This window comes from Dermacentor variabilis, chromosome 2 (assembly GCF_050947875.1).
Source record: "Dermacentor variabilis isolate Ectoservices chromosome 2, ASM5094787v1, whole genome shotgun sequence".
NCBI lineage: Eukaryota > Metazoa > Arthropoda > Arachnida > Ixodida > Ixodidae > Dermacentor > Dermacentor variabilis.
In genome coordinates, this window is record NC_134569.1 from 21,637,810 (window position 1) to 21,654,567 (window position 16,758).

The 16,758-nt window shown below is 47.9% G+C and overlaps 1 protein-coding gene across 5 annotated transcripts in view; it reads right to left on the reverse strand.

The window, feature by feature from the left end:
- unc-13 overlaps positions 1-16,758 on the reverse strand; it is a 415,821-nt gene that overhangs the window by 123,214 nt on the left and 275,849 nt on the right. For 3 of the 5 annotated variants that reach the window (XM_075679886.1, XM_075679883.1, XM_075679884.1), the window contains exon 11: positions 2,201-2,268. In XM_075679886.1, the coding sequence (XP_075536001.1) occupies positions 2,201-2,268 (68 nt within the window). The remainder of the gene's footprint in view (positions 1-2,200; positions 2,269-16,758) is intronic. The other 2 variants (XM_075679885.1, XM_075679887.1) reach the window with 1 other exon arrangement.

Sequence of the window (16,758 nt, forward strand, 5' to 3'; positions counted from 1 at the left end):
CAGACCGCGCGACCTCATTCATTCATTCGGCGAGGCTTTTCTTCCGGACTGTCCCATGAAATGAGCGTCAGTTCAACTAGTCTTTAGCTGCTCCTCATATACGCAAACGCCCAGCACCTTTATAAGACATTCTTAATACATTGCACATAGCACAACACGGTTTTCATTTTCTTGTAGCCTAGTTACAATTATGCAACCATATACACCCACACTCCAAAGACGCCGACGCTGAAACTGGATTGTTTAGGCTTCGAGTGCAGGGCTAAGTGCTAGCCAACGCATGTCTATCGCTGAGGGATTGGCACAGAACACACACATCCTGATAAGAGTGGCAACTTCATTCGAAACTAGGTGTTCTGGCGCAGGTTGGCGCAACTCGATATTCTGGCGCAAGACGATATTCTGGCGATATTCTGGCGCAATAGGCGCAGAACTTCCATCCCTGCGGTGATCGTCGACTGGCCAGTCGGTCGGCGGGACATTACCTAGTATGACAGAAGAATGGGTGAGAGTACGCGATTGCGTACAGAGCGCGCGACAATGTAACAAGTAACCGCGACTGGGCATCACTCCACGGAGAAGTTACCATTAATCCTTGTTTAAAGCTTGAAGAACATTCTCAGGTAGAAGCTACGGCGAGAGCTTTGAGAAGTGATGCAAGAAATGAAAAACCGAAATGTGCGCGCGCGCGCGCTCGTGTGTGTATGTGTGTGCGCGCGTGTGTGTGTGTGTGTGAGAGAGAGAGAGAGACAGAGAGACGAGGGAACCTGGAGAAGCTATTTTGTGCATCTAACCATAGTGGTTGAGAAAAGAAGGGGCTATTCATGTTCGCAACGAGAAAACACATAACAAAGACTGCACAAATAGAATTTAATGGTATACGCAAGCATATTCACAGAATTAAGGGTGTGTGAACACTCTAAATTTCAAAAACGGTTGATATAGTCTTTGATACTCGATTCTTGTTTGGTACAGACACATACAATTCGAAATTTTCAAATATTCGTTTATGTTTTCATGTACAATATACAAAGTACTTCTTCGACTAATGCAAATTTGGCTGTTCTTAATTCTCGACGCAAGAGAGCCAGCTTCTGCGCCGGGGCACCAGTTACTGAGCAAGCGCACGAAGCAGCTGGCTTCCGCTAAGCAATTCTAGGTCCTTCTGTAAGAGCTGTCTAACCCTGAGGCTGCCCACGAATTCGATGTCTCGATTTATGCAAATATGGCTCTCACTTGGCGGAGCTCCCTACGCTTGCATTCTTTTAAAATGATGCGCAGTGCTGCAGCGTTGAGCTAAGCTCCCTTAACGAATACAACAATCCACGTTCACATAATGGCATGTTCCTTCATTACATTGCTATAGTCATGATGCATACAACATGCTCGTCTTTCAGCTGTTTCTCACTTACAAGTTGCGCTCTTAAGAGAAAGTTCTGTTGCCAATGCCCTAACACGTATCAAATATTAAAATAAATTTTATTTCAGGTTTTACTAAAGCTAACTGCGCGAAGCCTTTCTATTATATTTCAGAAATGAAAATAATATGCGGTATTGAATTCGACAATGTTATACTCGATATTCGTTCGATTTTAAAGCAGGCGTGCACAGTGCTCAGCGATTGAAATGCGATACTCAGACAGCATGGCTGCCGGCACTTTTTTTTTTTTTTTTTTTGCGCCACCGTTGGACGCTGGGGATATCGAGCCGATGCACTTTTGTGTCGCATGAAAACGAGAGTCATTTCGATGGATCGTGACGCAGTTGGGCCCCTCTGCGAACACCCAGCGCTCACCGGTGGCGCAAGAATCACCGGCCGCCATACCGTACGAGTATCGCGTTTCAACCGCTGAGCATAGTACTTTTAAAATGCGCAGCGCCCCAAAGCAGTTGCAGCGAATAAACGCAATACAGAAGGCATTGATTCTTACTGCCGTCACCGCAAGGCATGACAGCAAAGTCCGTTCCCCGCGCATTACGGTTCGTGTAGACGAAAGACCGCCACGAGCGCACAGCGGCAGAATTGACTGGGACCACTACATAAACGCCAGTGCAGACACTGGCTACCGTTGTTGGGCATAAAACTGCCTGCCGTGAGCTCAGCGGCGATACCTATCGCAGACCACCGAGACTGCCCGTGTGCCACAGTGCACTGCGTCGGATGAAATGGCCAGTTGTCACGAAAGTAGAGCGTACTCACCCTCCACTGCGAGGCCATAAGCTCTTGGGTCCATCACGATTGCTTGACCTAAGGGCGCCTCCACTCTGCTGAGACAAAAGAGAAAAAATACAAAGACGACAGGTTAGGTCACATAGTGTGTTTACAGTTTAACGCGACTAAATCACGCCAATGTGCCACCAATGATAATAACAAGCACTCGAAAGTCTTAGAAGGCACGTTTCCCATCGCACTGGACAGTCCAAGAAACAAATGTATCGTGTCCTCGAAGAGTTTGTGAGTTTCGAACACAGCTTTCCTACAAATGTGTTCCGACGCGGCAAAAAGCAATTAGGCCCAAGCAAAGACGATCGTGGAGCCACGCAAGATCATATTACATCATATGTGCCTGTTCAACAGGAAGATCGAAGGAGAATTTGAGATACACAAACAGATACGGGCTGCTACCAGGTCGTATGCCCTGCGATATGAAACAAGCAAACGATGCCGCCAGGAGAAAAAGCTTAGCGCGGACAACGGTGACCAGATGGCGTAAAATAAAAGAGAAAGAAATAAAGAAACTCAAAGGGGAAAGAGACATGATACGACGAACAGGACATAAGCCAACTCGACCACATAAAGCGAATCAGGGGGAGCTGAAAAGAAAGAGACGAGTTAGTGGATTCCGTAAGTCGCGTTTGCAAAACGAGACAAGCCAAGAATGGACCAAAAGAAAGAGAAACCGAGGACAGCACGACTACATAAAAGGATTCCTCACAAAGTCCACGGTCAGGAAGTTGCCCAGCGGGCGAGAGGAAGATAAAGCAAGCCTCTATCAATTGACGAAGATGGTCCGATCATCGCCAAGAGTTGCGCAAGCACGATAGCGTAGCTGTCCCCTTCCACGCGCGGTTGCGTCAGGGTCTGCGGGGATAGTATTCTGTACACACGGCTCTTCAGGTATTCCTCGTGCGCCGTAATAAGAAGCGCAGAAACGCAGCTACCGTAAACAGAGTCCTAGCGCACCGCGTCACGTCTTGAAGCGACCCGCGTCTAGGCCGCCGGCGCGCGTATTGCGTCAACGGCCTTCAGAAGCGGCCTCCTTTACTCCTGAACGACACTTTTACACAAGCTCACTGTCCGCTGTCGTTCCAAGTTTGAGAGAGAAAACATGGTTCAGAAGTTCGGCGATCGCAGTCAATAGCATCCCATAGCGAACAGAAATCGACGATGGGGTACTGCAAAACGCAGCCGAAGTTTGCTTTCACAACGTGCAAGACCAAGCGAAAAAAAGAAAAGAAAAAAAGAACAGCGGCAATGAAAACTCGGCTGCTTTGGCGAAAAGCCAACGGCTATTGCACAAGAAATGATGTTTCAGGGCTTAAAACTCCTGGAATCCTGCACCGAAATCCGGTTGAGTCGGGCCGCTGCGCACAGCACGCCACATAGAAACTTTTCCTTGAGAAAAGGCAAATGTGAAATAATCAGGCCGGTTCAATTTCAAGTCTACAGAACAGTGGAAGAACAATCGGAGAGCTGGAATGTCGATCAGTCGCTGAAACTGCTGACAACAACGCCATCAGAAAGAACACGGCCGTAGAAAGGTGTCGAGTAATCTACAAACCTTGATATAATCAATGCAAACACTGCGCGTTTGCACCTTTTGGAAGCAGCTAAATATTGTCACAGCAGCATTGATCAACAAATCATCATGTCGATTATCGATTTCGGCAAGCCGTTGTTGAAACGCGCGCCATATCATCGATAGTTGTCCACGTGGCCTCAACTTAATGATAAAAATGGTTTCAATCCATGCCCGTGCAGGCACCATTATAATAATTGCGCCTGTTATCTGAACAGTTTAAAAGTAAGGACGAAGACGAAGTCGAAATGAAGAAACAATAAGACGGAGCGCCGACTCTCAGTTGTTTACCTTCCAGGGGGACAATCATTCATTTTCGCCCAACTTGTTCGCAACAAAGCAAGAGGAAGATTAACTGTTTCGAAAAAACTGTTGCTGCTGAGCAACGAAACGCAAAACAAGAGGCGAGAAAGTATATGTGCTCTAAAATTTATTTATAATACATAAACCAGACTTCGCGCGGAAGGACGCATCCTGCCTACGCATTGGCGCGAAGCGATCTTGTAAAGTTAGCTGAAGTAAATTAAAAGGTGTTGCGTGCTCCAGGGTAGCGTACCGTACTGCTGCCGAGAAGTAGCGGCGCCTGCCTATCGAAGCTCGACCGACATTACTTATTGGGTAGCGTGGCGTTGTCGGCGGGCTGCAGGAATCCGGTAGATCATGGCGACCAAGCAGGGGCGAGACGATTTGCTAGTGCAAAACTTGCACTGTTTATTCAAAGGTAGTTGAAAGAAAATAAGAAGAGCATGAAGTATGAAGTCACTCTCACAAGTACATTTCGGAGCCCCTTAAATAGGCTCTCTACAAGTGTGGGCGGGATCTTGCTTCCGTCGATGACACGTGACAGGCACCGAGAGAGGGCCCCTCCTCCTGCAATACCGAGCACGGGTAGGAGAAGTCGATCCTCTTTTCGACGAATCCGGAGAGAAGGTCGGATGAATGACCTCTCCGGCGCCGTGGGGTCCGGCCAGAAGAGGGTAAGAGGATGACGTAGCACCCACGGTGCCACGACCATGAGAGGGGAAGGGGATGACGTATCACCCACGGTGCCACGACCATGAGAGGGTAAGGGGATGACGTAGCACCCACGGTGCCACGATCATGAGAGGGCAAGGGGATGACGTATCGCCCTTGGCGTCCGGCCATCCCTAACAAAGGTCAATGAGTTTCCCTGTTCTGTCAAGGAGGAAAACTATATCTAGCTAAAGGAGCAGCCAGGTCATATTCTCATTTTTTTACGCTTTCAAGGAACCTCTAAACGCCAGTCATAATTTAATCTGTTTACACAAGATGATGCGTGCTCGCATCCCGTTTAGCTTAAACTGTGAAGGTAAGTACGGTCAATATTTAAAAAGAAAGCACCTGCTCTAAACACTAGTAGAATGAGCGCGTGTAGCGTGAAATTGACGGCGATCGGAGCATGGCAGCACACTCATGAGTGCCAACGCAGCTTTCACGAGATGTATGCGCAATCAAAAGCGCATATCACGCTATAAGTCCCATTTCGCTTAGTACGAACGTTACATCAAAGTTCCCTAGCTCTTCAAGAGACCACGTCTGCTAAAAAAAGAAATGGAAAGCTCGACGACAAGAAAAGAGCAGCAGAAAATTAACGGCCACGCACCCCGCAGCAGAAAAAAAATGAAAACAAGAAATTATGGGAAGTACACGAGAGAGAAGCGAACTGAAACGAAAGGGTTTAAGAAGCGACGATCAACAGGGTCCTTTGGCGCTGATTCGGCCCCATAAAGCCGCGGGAACGAACGGGTTATATGGTAGTATACGTGACGGTGCGATGATCCCTCGGCGGGCTCCAGTTGTGATCCTCCCTCCCGACGTTCCTTTCCTTTTTATTTATTTGCTTTATATCTGCCCTCACAGCCTGAGCAGCAGAAAAGTGGAGGGTCAATGAGGGGGGGGGGGAGAGCAGCCCCCACTTGAGGGGCGGTCTCATCTTCGGAGCGGGCAGACCGCCAGCCAGCCGCCGAGGTTACACAAGGCAGGCATCCGGGCCTCTTGCGGCCACCGAAGGGCCGTCCGCCGAGGACGACGGAGGAGGAGGAGGCACTGTCAAGCCCTGGATTGCCGGCGTTTGCAAAAGCAGAAGCCGCGGCACGAGAAGCAGGAGGTACCGGAGATTCGTCGTCGCAGTCCCATAATCGGTGATTAGCCTCGTTCGCCTGCCAAGACATGCCTTTCCGTCAGCTCTTTCACGGCTCGCTGTTTCAAGCAGCGATTCACCCCCTCGCCCCCTTGGTCGTCATTGCGACAGTGTAATCTGGGCTGCCGCAGGAGCGTAATGGCGTCCCTTGAGCGCCTACAATGAGGTGAAGAGGAGGAAGCGGCTGGGTAAGCGAGAAACGTGAGAGAATCAACTTCGTATTTTTAGTAGGAGAAGATCGTCCCATCGGGAAATAACAGGTGCGCGAGGAAGAAGTTCGCTGCGCTTTAGGTTGACGCTGATGCAGAAAGCTGAGCTGAGACGAACAACCAACACGCTATTCACTGTAGTACCATCTCTCAATAAACTTCCTCACTGTGCGAGATTAAATAAAGGTAGGAATCAGAAATCGGGCTTCCAAAGATAGCGTAGGCGCAGGGCGAGGCTACGTAGCAAATTCGCAAAGTTGTAGGAAATACTTGCCTCTGCTTCCAAGAAAAGAAGAAAAGAAAAACGCACAGCCGCACAATCCTCCAGAAAAATTGAATGAAATAAATGGGAAAAGAGAAAAAAGAACATCAAGCGCTCTACGCAGCACACTTTGTGGATGCTCGAAGCAAGAAGACCTACTAGAAACGTGGAAGGAATGTAAAATTTAAGCGTAATATCCAGAAGCACACAAAAAAAAAGAGAAATCAGCTCGTTTCTGCGTTAATGGTAAGCTTTGTGAGGATAATGATTAAATGAGAAGCTCGTTACTCAGGCGATTACGATTGTTTAGTCATAAGTTTTAACAATGAAACAAACATTCGTCTAGTTTACTGGGAGCACTCACTCAATCTCCAGGGCGTTGGGTATGACTAATATTACACGGCGCGACTATCTTGACTGTCTTACTAACGACAGCTACCGATCGGCGCCACGGTTTAACAAGTGAAAGGAAAGGTATGCCATATGCAAAACAACACAGCTGCCGATTCGCACTCGCGTTCCCTTGTATTGCATTTCCTGGTTTATTTCGACGACAGCATTACTGCAAACTGTAGTCGTTCTGTTTCAGAGAATCATTTAGTAAACATAAAAAACAGAGCTGTGAGTTGTAATAGAAGCGCCGTTCGAGAGGCGAGAAAATGTAAAAAAAGGAGAGGGGAGGCACATTACTGTTTTGCACACGGCTGCGAATGTGAGTAGTAAATGCGCACAAGGGAAGCCACATTTCGGCCGCAACGCACGAAATGAAAAAGCCTACTCGAAAACGTACAACGAATGCCCGTCACATTAGAGATCACAAGCCTCATGATGCTCCACGAAAAATGTAGAAAGAACTATGCGAAGAATCCGACATGCAGGATATACACTGTGAAGCGAATGATTCTGTCATCTTGTGGTCTGTCAAGCGCAACAAATGAGCGCACTTACGCAATTTCTGTTTGCAACAACAACCACTTATGCTTGGGGGATAGTAAATGAGCGTCGCCGTAAAAACAGCATTAAAAACGAAAGGACTAATGGCCAGACAACAACGCTGAGAACGACCAGACAGTTCCAAGAAAAATGAGCGCAAAGAAACACTGCCTCAATTTTCCTGCATGTTTCGGAACTATTCGTCCTCCTTTTCATTCGTTCTTTTTCTTTTTCGTTCTTTTTTCTGAGCATTTCCAAGCGGGACGCTATTAGCGACCCAGTGCGATTCTGCGGCTCACTCAACCGAGAATAATAAATGCCGCTAAACAAGTCAGATGAAAAGAAACGCCGCTAAGGCATACAGGGAGCACGTCATGCGTTCGCCGTCTTTGTACCGTCTGGAGAAAGAAGCTTCCTATTGCAGTTCGAGAACGGTCGGTCGAATGCACGCCAGACGGAACAATGTGAAACTAAAAGAACAGAAGGCGAACCGAGAGTCACCGCACGTTAAGTTTAGGCACAGTGCCAAGCAAAAAAGTTGTGACCCCATGCCCGGTCACCCCCGCACACACGTACAAAAAAGAACTCGAGAACGTATCAAAGAAAATAAACGAAATTCAACTGCGAACATTAAACAAAACAGAAGAAGTACTAAATAAGCTTAAAGGAGCTACATGTTCATTCTACCCTTACTTGAACTATTCGCAGAAACCGAGCACGATCACACTAATAAAACTCTTTACAGGACATGAAATTTCGGATGGGGCCCATTCTTGTTATTTGGGCGTTGAACGGGCAGGCTATTACAGTGTAGAGAGTTGAATAAAAATCAGGAAAAGTAAAATGAGCAGTATTTCGATGTTAATGGGTCACAGGTTTGAACGCACTGGATAAGAGAAAAAAAGAATCATTAGCAGCTGCTGAATAGAAAAACAGCTTTTCTTTAAACGCCGAACTAATTAAAGATAACGTAAAGATGCGGCGAGAAAAAGCATGAACATGTGTTTTGAGACCCACTCTACAAAAACACAGTCAATATATGACTGAACCTCGTCCACTGGCTTCCTGTCAATGAAACTAGCAATTCCTTGTCAGAAGCCAAGATAGGCGCTAGTACGAATGTTTATTACATTACCCGGCATATTTTGATTAGATAAGGTGTATTAGCATTAAAAACAAGAAACATCCTCGCGCGTGAAGAAATACCTAGCTAGAAGGATAGCAACCACATTCACAAACGAAAAGCTGTTCGAAGCCCTGAAAGAGGCGCGAAAAATTCAAACATGGTCCTTCAATGAGACCAAGCCTTATCGCGAACTAATTCACATTAAAACTCTGCTTACAAGCAGAAGTGTCTGGCTTTGAGGCGACGCGTCAAATGGACAGACAACACGATTTTGGGCACGAGTGCGTTATAGCTCACCACAGCCTACAAAGGGGGTCTTACACAGAACGCACACGAAAAGAACGGTGCCGTCCAATTAGTGACCTATAGACGATATTTGTCATTAAACAGATTCACTTGTGGGCGAACATGTCCAAATTCACAAAGCACCAGAAAAAATAAATAAAATAAAATAAAGAGCAGGCGCCGCATTTCTCTTTACTGTATTATTTGGTTTCTGCTAGGTGAGAGGCAAGCGACAGAAAAAAAATGGAAAGAAGGAGTGTCACGCTGTATGGTCCATTCAGCACGATTAAAAAAAAAAAGAAATCTAGGACCACGCAGGATACGCCATAACCCGGCACGCATGAGCAGCACTTACGTGCACGTATCGATTGCAGCAGGAATTGTGAGCTTATAGGGAGCGCTTACAAACACTGCGGACATCAGAAATGCACAGGAGTCCAAGGATTGTTGAAGCACAACTAAGAGCTACAAGAAACAACACATAAAAGACGATAAAACGGCTGGTAATGCGAGCTCAATAAGAAAAAGCAGATACGTGCCATGCCCTCTAAAGCGTGCTCTGGCCCCGACAGCAGCGCATAGGGAGAAGCCAACTAACGGAAGCTTAGTGCTCCGACAAGGAATTGTGCGAACACAATTTTACACAGGACAACAATCTGTGTAAAAAAAGAAATAGGAACTTTAAAAAGTATGATACTGGTATATGACGCCCACAGTGAAGGCATATGCAACCTATAAATAGAAATATCGCATGGCACATAATTACCAACTACTGAACTCTCCACAGTGTCATGCTAGGTAGAGTGATGCTAACACGCAAACCGTTTGAACGAGGACGAATAAAGACATAGTACGTGTATATTTATAGAGCAATATCAGTATAATTTCTGTTGGACGAAAACGGTCACTGAGAGACAGCTCACAACACTTTCACTCATCGGTGACACGTGAAAATTTTGCGGTTAAGGTAAGCATGAGAGAGAGAGAGAGAGAGAGAGAGAGAGAGAGAGAGAGAGAGAGAGAGAGAGAGAGAGAGAGAGAGAGAGAGAGAGAGAGAGATCATGTTGGGTTTACAAAGGCCCCGTGTCACAATTAGATAGCATGGATGGAGAGAGCGAGAGGAGAAATACAGTAATTTCAAAACTTGTAATAAATTTCTCTAACTTTAAAAACGGTAACTTTATTACAGGCCGTAAAAAAGCTTGCGCCATTTAAGCGATTCGCGACGCGGTACAGGGTTGGATCACGTCGGTTTGGAGCGTACCAGACAGGTTGATGCCGCAGTGCGTGGCTGCCTGCGTCCCGGGGGGAGGCTGCTGCCTCGCTGTCACCAGACGCTGCCACTGCGCTAGATTGTGGTCGTAAAAAGCTTCTACTAGCACAACGGCATCATTTCAAAAACTTCGCCGTCAGATGTTCTTCTTAATGCTCTGCAGCGTCCTAACGTAAAACTTCCACTTGTGTTTGGGCGCGAGTTCGTATGTAAAATGCGGCACTAAAATATTTAAACATAAGTTAGACGAAAGGACAATGCAGGTGTAACAAAAATATTACAATAATAACCACGCTTTCACAGATGGCGCGTCGAGATTTGCACCGGTTAAACATCGCAACGACTATGAGGCTTATATCGAAAGTCGAAGCCGTAGTGTTGAATATGCGTTGTTTTTTTTTAACGTTCGGTCTAAACTTCTGACTTCCACCGTTACTCAAGTGAGCAAAATGTCAAGCCAAGAAGAAGCTCTTAGAAATAACAAAGCTTCAGCGCCCACGGCGAAGGGACTGCAACGTCATCCCCGCGCACTCTCCTCTTGTTCCAGCAGTTTTCGTTTCGAGATAATCGAACTGCGATGCAGCGGGCGTAGCGTAGCCACCAGCGAGCTCACGTCACCATCGGCAGTGGCACCGCAGCCAAACGAGCGCAGCCCCCGCCCACCCCGCCCCAGCACCACCGGAAGCCGCGCAATCAAAGAGAGGACCCACCGCCGATCAATGAGCGCACGACGCCCGAAACGAAGGAAATGGAGCGATCGCGCATACGCATTAGTCGGTGCAAAATTCGGCCAAGGAGCCCAGCTCCGCTCGGGAAGAAGGAGCGAGCAACGGTGGCACTATTTCAAACGCATTTACGCGTCGCTTCACTGGAGGGCGTAATGAACGGTCTATTTCTCCGCACTCGAAGTACCTTAGGCGTTAAGAAAAGGGCAAACGTATCGCCTAGGATGCATGAAATGTACTCGCCAGTAACTGTCACCGCTAGATTTAGGTGCACGTTATAAAACCCCAGGTGATCAAAATTTCCGGAGTCCTTTACTACGGCATGCCTCATAATCAGAAACTGGTTTTGGCACGTAAAATTCCTTAATCTTTTTTTAACTGTCACCGAGAGTGAAAAACAGTATATTTGCCAAAAGATACAGTTTCACCGCAGAAACAAACCCCTGCGGCGACTTACACAAATGAACTTAGGTGAATTGATCCAGACATAGTTAAGAAAGAAAGAAGGAAAGAAAGAAAGAAAGAAAGAAAGAAAGAAACCTGCAAGAAGCACCAGCCTAACTTGGGTTCTCATTCAGATACTAGAAGCCATTACAAAGGCCAACTTGCAGAATCTAGACGTGCTTTCTTCTACGTCTAGCTTATTATATATGACAGTCAAACAACAGCAAAGTGATACCATATCACCGAGGAGCGCTTGTAGGGTAAATAACTGCTGGCTTCTGTGAAACCTTACTCGATAACAGATATTATTTGCATTTTCAGAAAACACCGCCACTGCTACATCATTACCGTTTTTCTTTAAGAAAGGAGTGTTTCACCCTCGTGGTTTAAAAATCCAAAAAGGAGGCAGCGACGCTTCTATGGTGAAAAACAAAACAAAGCCCGGAAATGTTCGTAATCAGCCGTCTGAAAACGAAACAGCACGCGCATGTGGCATGCCGCACGTGGATCATACGCAATAAATCAAAGGCATTCCTGAAAGTCTTCCTTTTCTGTTGGCACAAAATGGCACCATCAAGCTCCGCGGATCCGCTGCCTACAATCACGGCCGCGTAAAGGTGACCGATGTGAAAATGAGCGTGAGCATACAAGGCCATAGCACGCAGACCACGACACTGCAACTGCTCTATACAAATGGTGTGCGTATATATATATATATATATATATATATATATATATATATATATATATATATATATATATATATATATATATATATATATATATATAACAGAGATTGTGACGTGAAACTTCGTTTCTGGTTTACATTAACTGGCAAGCTGGGCCTGCGCACCACCACACTACACACTTCTCAGTATCGACTCAATGTGGCCTCTCGAACTATCGCACAAGATACTTCCGCTTGAAACAGCAACAGCAGCCCTGGACCCACTCCACGCAAATGTTTCTGAAAAGCAAATGATTCAGTTTCAAATAAAGAACATGCAGAGTGTCAGGGCAGACATGAACACAGAGTGTTAACGTCCTGCCCCAGGATGAAGAGGGAGGGGGAAAAACGAACGGCGTCGCATAGACAGTCACAGAGGAAGCTTTCTGAGCACGTTTTCTCCGTACTCGGTCGGGAATGAGGCGCGCAACCGGTATTACGGCCGGATTTGCGACTATATGGGCATCCGGCCCATCTCAGACAGCGGCGCCTCTGATAAGCGAACCTGTCGGAACGCCGAGGCAGCGCAGCTCGCACACGAATACATTTCTTTGAGGAGGCACATCTTAAAAATTCATAGCGCATCTCGAAAAGAGAAGGTCGTCGGGGGAAAGCGCATACATGCACCTCCATTTATTTGTTCTTCTACATCCCTGGGTATATATTATTTTTCGTAGCTGGTGTTATTCTTGGCGGACGTTCCCCTGCGCTTCTGGAAATGCGGCGGCGACGACGACTTCAGAGCAACAGGAAAGCTTAAGGTTCGGTAAAAGCAGCGGGAAAGCGAGAAATCACTACAGAAACAGGAAAAGCAACAATGCCGAAAAGCGGGCTGACGAAGAGGCGAAAGTCGAGAACTTGGAACCGAAGCGTATACGGCAGGCTGCGTCGACGATGCGTGCAGGTCGTAAGCAAACGCAGTGAGAGAAACAAAACAAAGAAAAGAAAGGGGGCTGATTCGCAGCCATGCACCGCACGCATATGCGCACAACAGGCAAGGAATCTTACTCTAAGCACGCAGACACGTCAGGCGGCGGGTGAGATAGAGAGATAAAAGGAAATACAAGGAATATTAGAGCCTACCACCGGATGGTGCCTCCTTAAAAATATATATTCGAACTGAAACTTCTAACGGCGATGCGGAAACGGGAATCTCCTAATCACGTACAGGGAAAAAGCAAACGGAATGAAGATGGGGGCGAATCGAGCAAGTATCGGAGCGGTGTGTGGGAGGGGCAGGGCGGATCGGCACGCCGCAGTAGGCGGATGAACTTATTCCGCACGTCCTCATTTTGGCACCGTTTCCTTTAGCGGTTATACGTGAGTGCGGGAAAACGACGCAGGCTAAGCTGTTACCGTCTCGGAATGGAGGGCTCTCGGAGCATTGGTCTCTTGTTGGCACTCCGTCGCGGTAACCGCCCGTGAGCTAAGATCAAAGGACAGGTCTTAATACGAGCTCGTTCATGATAGATGAGCGCACCGATCTGAGGGGTACGGAGGAAGAGCAATACAATTCCAGATGGTCTGTCTCGAATAAATCAAAAAACGAATGATGCAGGGTGCTAGAAAGAGGGGCGTAATTCAACGCCGACAAGCTCGGCAGTCGAGCTAAGCGCGACAGCCACTGCAGCTACAGCGCTCTACAGAAAGAAAACCTTGGTCTTCTCAATTTACGTGAAGCATAGTGATATCACAACCTACGCTAACTAGCAAGAATTCTCTTGTAAGAGCACTTGCGCATTATTAATCTATCTCTACGAACATCTCTCATTCTCTCTCCGTGTTTATCTCTCTTCTGGCGCTTGAAGGCGGCAGCCTGTAGTTTGCGCAAGCCGCTTTTCACGGGCGCATATGGAGTGCCCAAAACACCATTATAGGTATATATGTAGTTAAAGGAGCTCGACAGAAAAAAAGAAAATGCGCTTTCGCTTTCAAAGCTTCCAAGTCAACTGGGTATTAAACTTAACAAAAGAAAACTGGGTAAGAAGCATTGTGCGAAGACATCAAAAGTCCCGGCTTCCGCCATAAACGATGGCCACAAGAAGCGATGACTATTAGAGAACGCGTCATTTGAGAACATGCTACTACAAGTGTGTGTGTGTGTGTGTGTGTGTGTGTGTGTGTGTTGTTGCGTTTCGCCTGCGACACGTGGTTTTGCCGGCGCGACTGCGGCGGGGCGGCAGACATTTTGGCCCGATCGTCGTCGCCGCAACACTCATCGCCAGGTGTTTCCAGGCGCGACTGCGGCGATGCGACCGCCTAGGGATCATCCTCGCATTCCAGTCATTGTGCCCGAAACAGGCGATGCCAAAGCAGGGATCTCATTCCAGTCATTGTGCCCGAAACAGGCGATGCCAAAGCAGGGATCTCGTTCCAGTCATTGTGCCCGAAACAGGCGATGCCAAAGCAGGGACCATCCTCTCATTACAGTCATTGTGTCCGACCGGCAGCGCCACGACAGGGTGCTACGAGATCGTGCTCGACATGGTGCTACGGCATCGCTACGACAGTGTGCGTCACCATTAGCCCATTGTACATTCACGTGCTCGTCTTTTGAGGGGTTCCTTCTTGCCCTCAACTGCGAGAGTATAAAAACAGCTGCCCCCGGACGCCAAAAGGAGGGCTCCGATTTCTTCTGTTGAGTGAAGTGCTCTCCCGTCTCTCTACTTCGGTCAAACCTGACCGCCAACTCTTTGCAATGTTAAAATAAACAAGTTGTTTCGTTGTTACCAGTCGACTCATGCTTTGCCAGGACCTTCGGATGCTTCCAGTTGTACCCCAGGCCGCCAGGCCAACGCTACCCTTGGGGCTTGCGACCCAGGTACAACCACGGGCGTCAGCGCCGAGTTCCCAACAGATCGTACCAGCAGTCCGATCCCAAACAACTGGTTGGCAGCGGTGAGATCGCCTACGACTTCAAACAACTGTCTGCCAGCGGTGAGATCGCGACAACGGAGGCCAGCAGCAAAGAGATGCAGTTGACAGTATGCTGAGCAGCTCAACGACGATCCGGGAGCAGTGCAACGAGCCCTGTGTGACGACTGGTTGCCTGCAGCGGAACGACTGCGCGGAATTCCTGCCTGCGAGGTTTGGTGAGTGCGGGACTTTCTTCTTCTGAGCTTTGCCAGGCTTTTGTTAGTGTCAGAAACAGAGCTGGTAATTGTGGTTGTCGTTGCTGCCGGGTTAGTTTGCGGCAAGACAATAGTAAGCAGTAGAGAAAGCAGCATTCAGAGCAGCCATGGATTTGAAGTCGTTGCGCAAACCGAAATTGTTGGAGCTTGCAAGAGAGTTGGGTCTGGATGTCTCAGACAAACTAAGAAAACCTGAACTGCTAAAGGCTATTCTTGAGTTAGAGGCTGAGGATGACGAGCTGTCGGAATGCCTTGAGACTATTGAGGAGAGGTCAAAAAGACAAGAGCGTGAACTTAAAGAACAGAAAGAAAAAGAAGAGCGCGAACTTAAAGAACAGAAAGAGCGAGAGCAACAAGAGCGTGACCGTCAACACGCTTTGGAAATGAAGCGTCTTGAGGTAGAAATGGAACGCGCTCGTAATGGAAGTCAGGCACACGGTGCAGGAGAACGAGTATTGTTCAAAATGACTGACCTGATGCGGCCGTTTAAGCTTGGAGAGGACATTGGTTTGTTCCTGGTTAACTTTGAGCGAACGTGCGAGAAGCAGGGGTTCTCTCGGGAAACGTGGCCACAGCGCTTGCTCACTTTGTTACCCGGCGAGGCGGCCGACGTAGTCGCTCGCTTGGATAGAGAGGAAGCAGAGGATTTCGACAAAGTAAAATCGAGTCTGCTAAAAAAGTACCGGCTGTCTGCGGAGGCGTTCCGTCGGAAGTTTCGGGAAAATGAGAAAGGCAGAAGTGAGTCATATACAGAGTTTGCGTATAGGCTTATGTCGAACATGCAGGAGTGGCTCAAAGAAGAGAAAGCGTTTGGTGACCACGATAAAGTTCTGCAGTGTTTCGGGCTAGAACAGTTTTATAGTCGGTTACCGGAGAACGTGCGATACTGGGTCTTGGATAGGCCAGACGTTTGTACGGTGGCTAAAGCCGCTGAGCTAGCCGAGGAGTTTGTGACGCGTCGGGCTCGCGGAGCTAAGGACGGTCAAAAGGGTGAATTTGGCTCCAAGTCTGAGAGGCCAAGGTTCACGCCCATGAGATTTAAGGGGGACACGCGTAGTGAGGATGCGAGTGAAAGCAATCCGACCAAACGTAAAGAGACGGCAGCCGAAGCCGAACGCAGAAAGCGGTTCGAGATGAGGCGAGCGGGCGTTTGTTATACGTGCCAGAAGCCGGGTCACTTTTCGGCGCAGTGTCCGGAAACAACACCAAAAGTTGTGTTTTTTTCAATAGGCAGCACGGACGAGAACATGAAGCTTCTCGAGCCTTACATGCGAGACCTCCTCGTGAACGGGAAAGAGTGCCGAGTGCTTCGCGATTCCGCAGCTACGATGGATGTAGTTCACCCATCTTACGTAGAACCCCATATGTTCACGGGCGAGTGCGCGTGGATCAAGCAAGCCGTGGAAGCTCATAGCGTGTGTCTGCCGGTAGCAAAAGTGCTTATTGAAGGACCTTTCGGAGCGCTTGAGACGGAGGCGGCAGTGTCATCTATGCTGCCACCCCAGTACCCGTACCTATTTTCAAACAGGTCCGATCACCTCCTGCGCGAGAAGGGGCTTTTGTTTGGTGAAGCTAGTGTTCAGGCCTTAACCAGATCGAAGGTTCAGGAGCTCGCTGCAAAGGCGGTAGTTGCGGGGCCAACGTTATCAAACAACGAAAAAGGGTCAGAGGCGCAGCAAGCT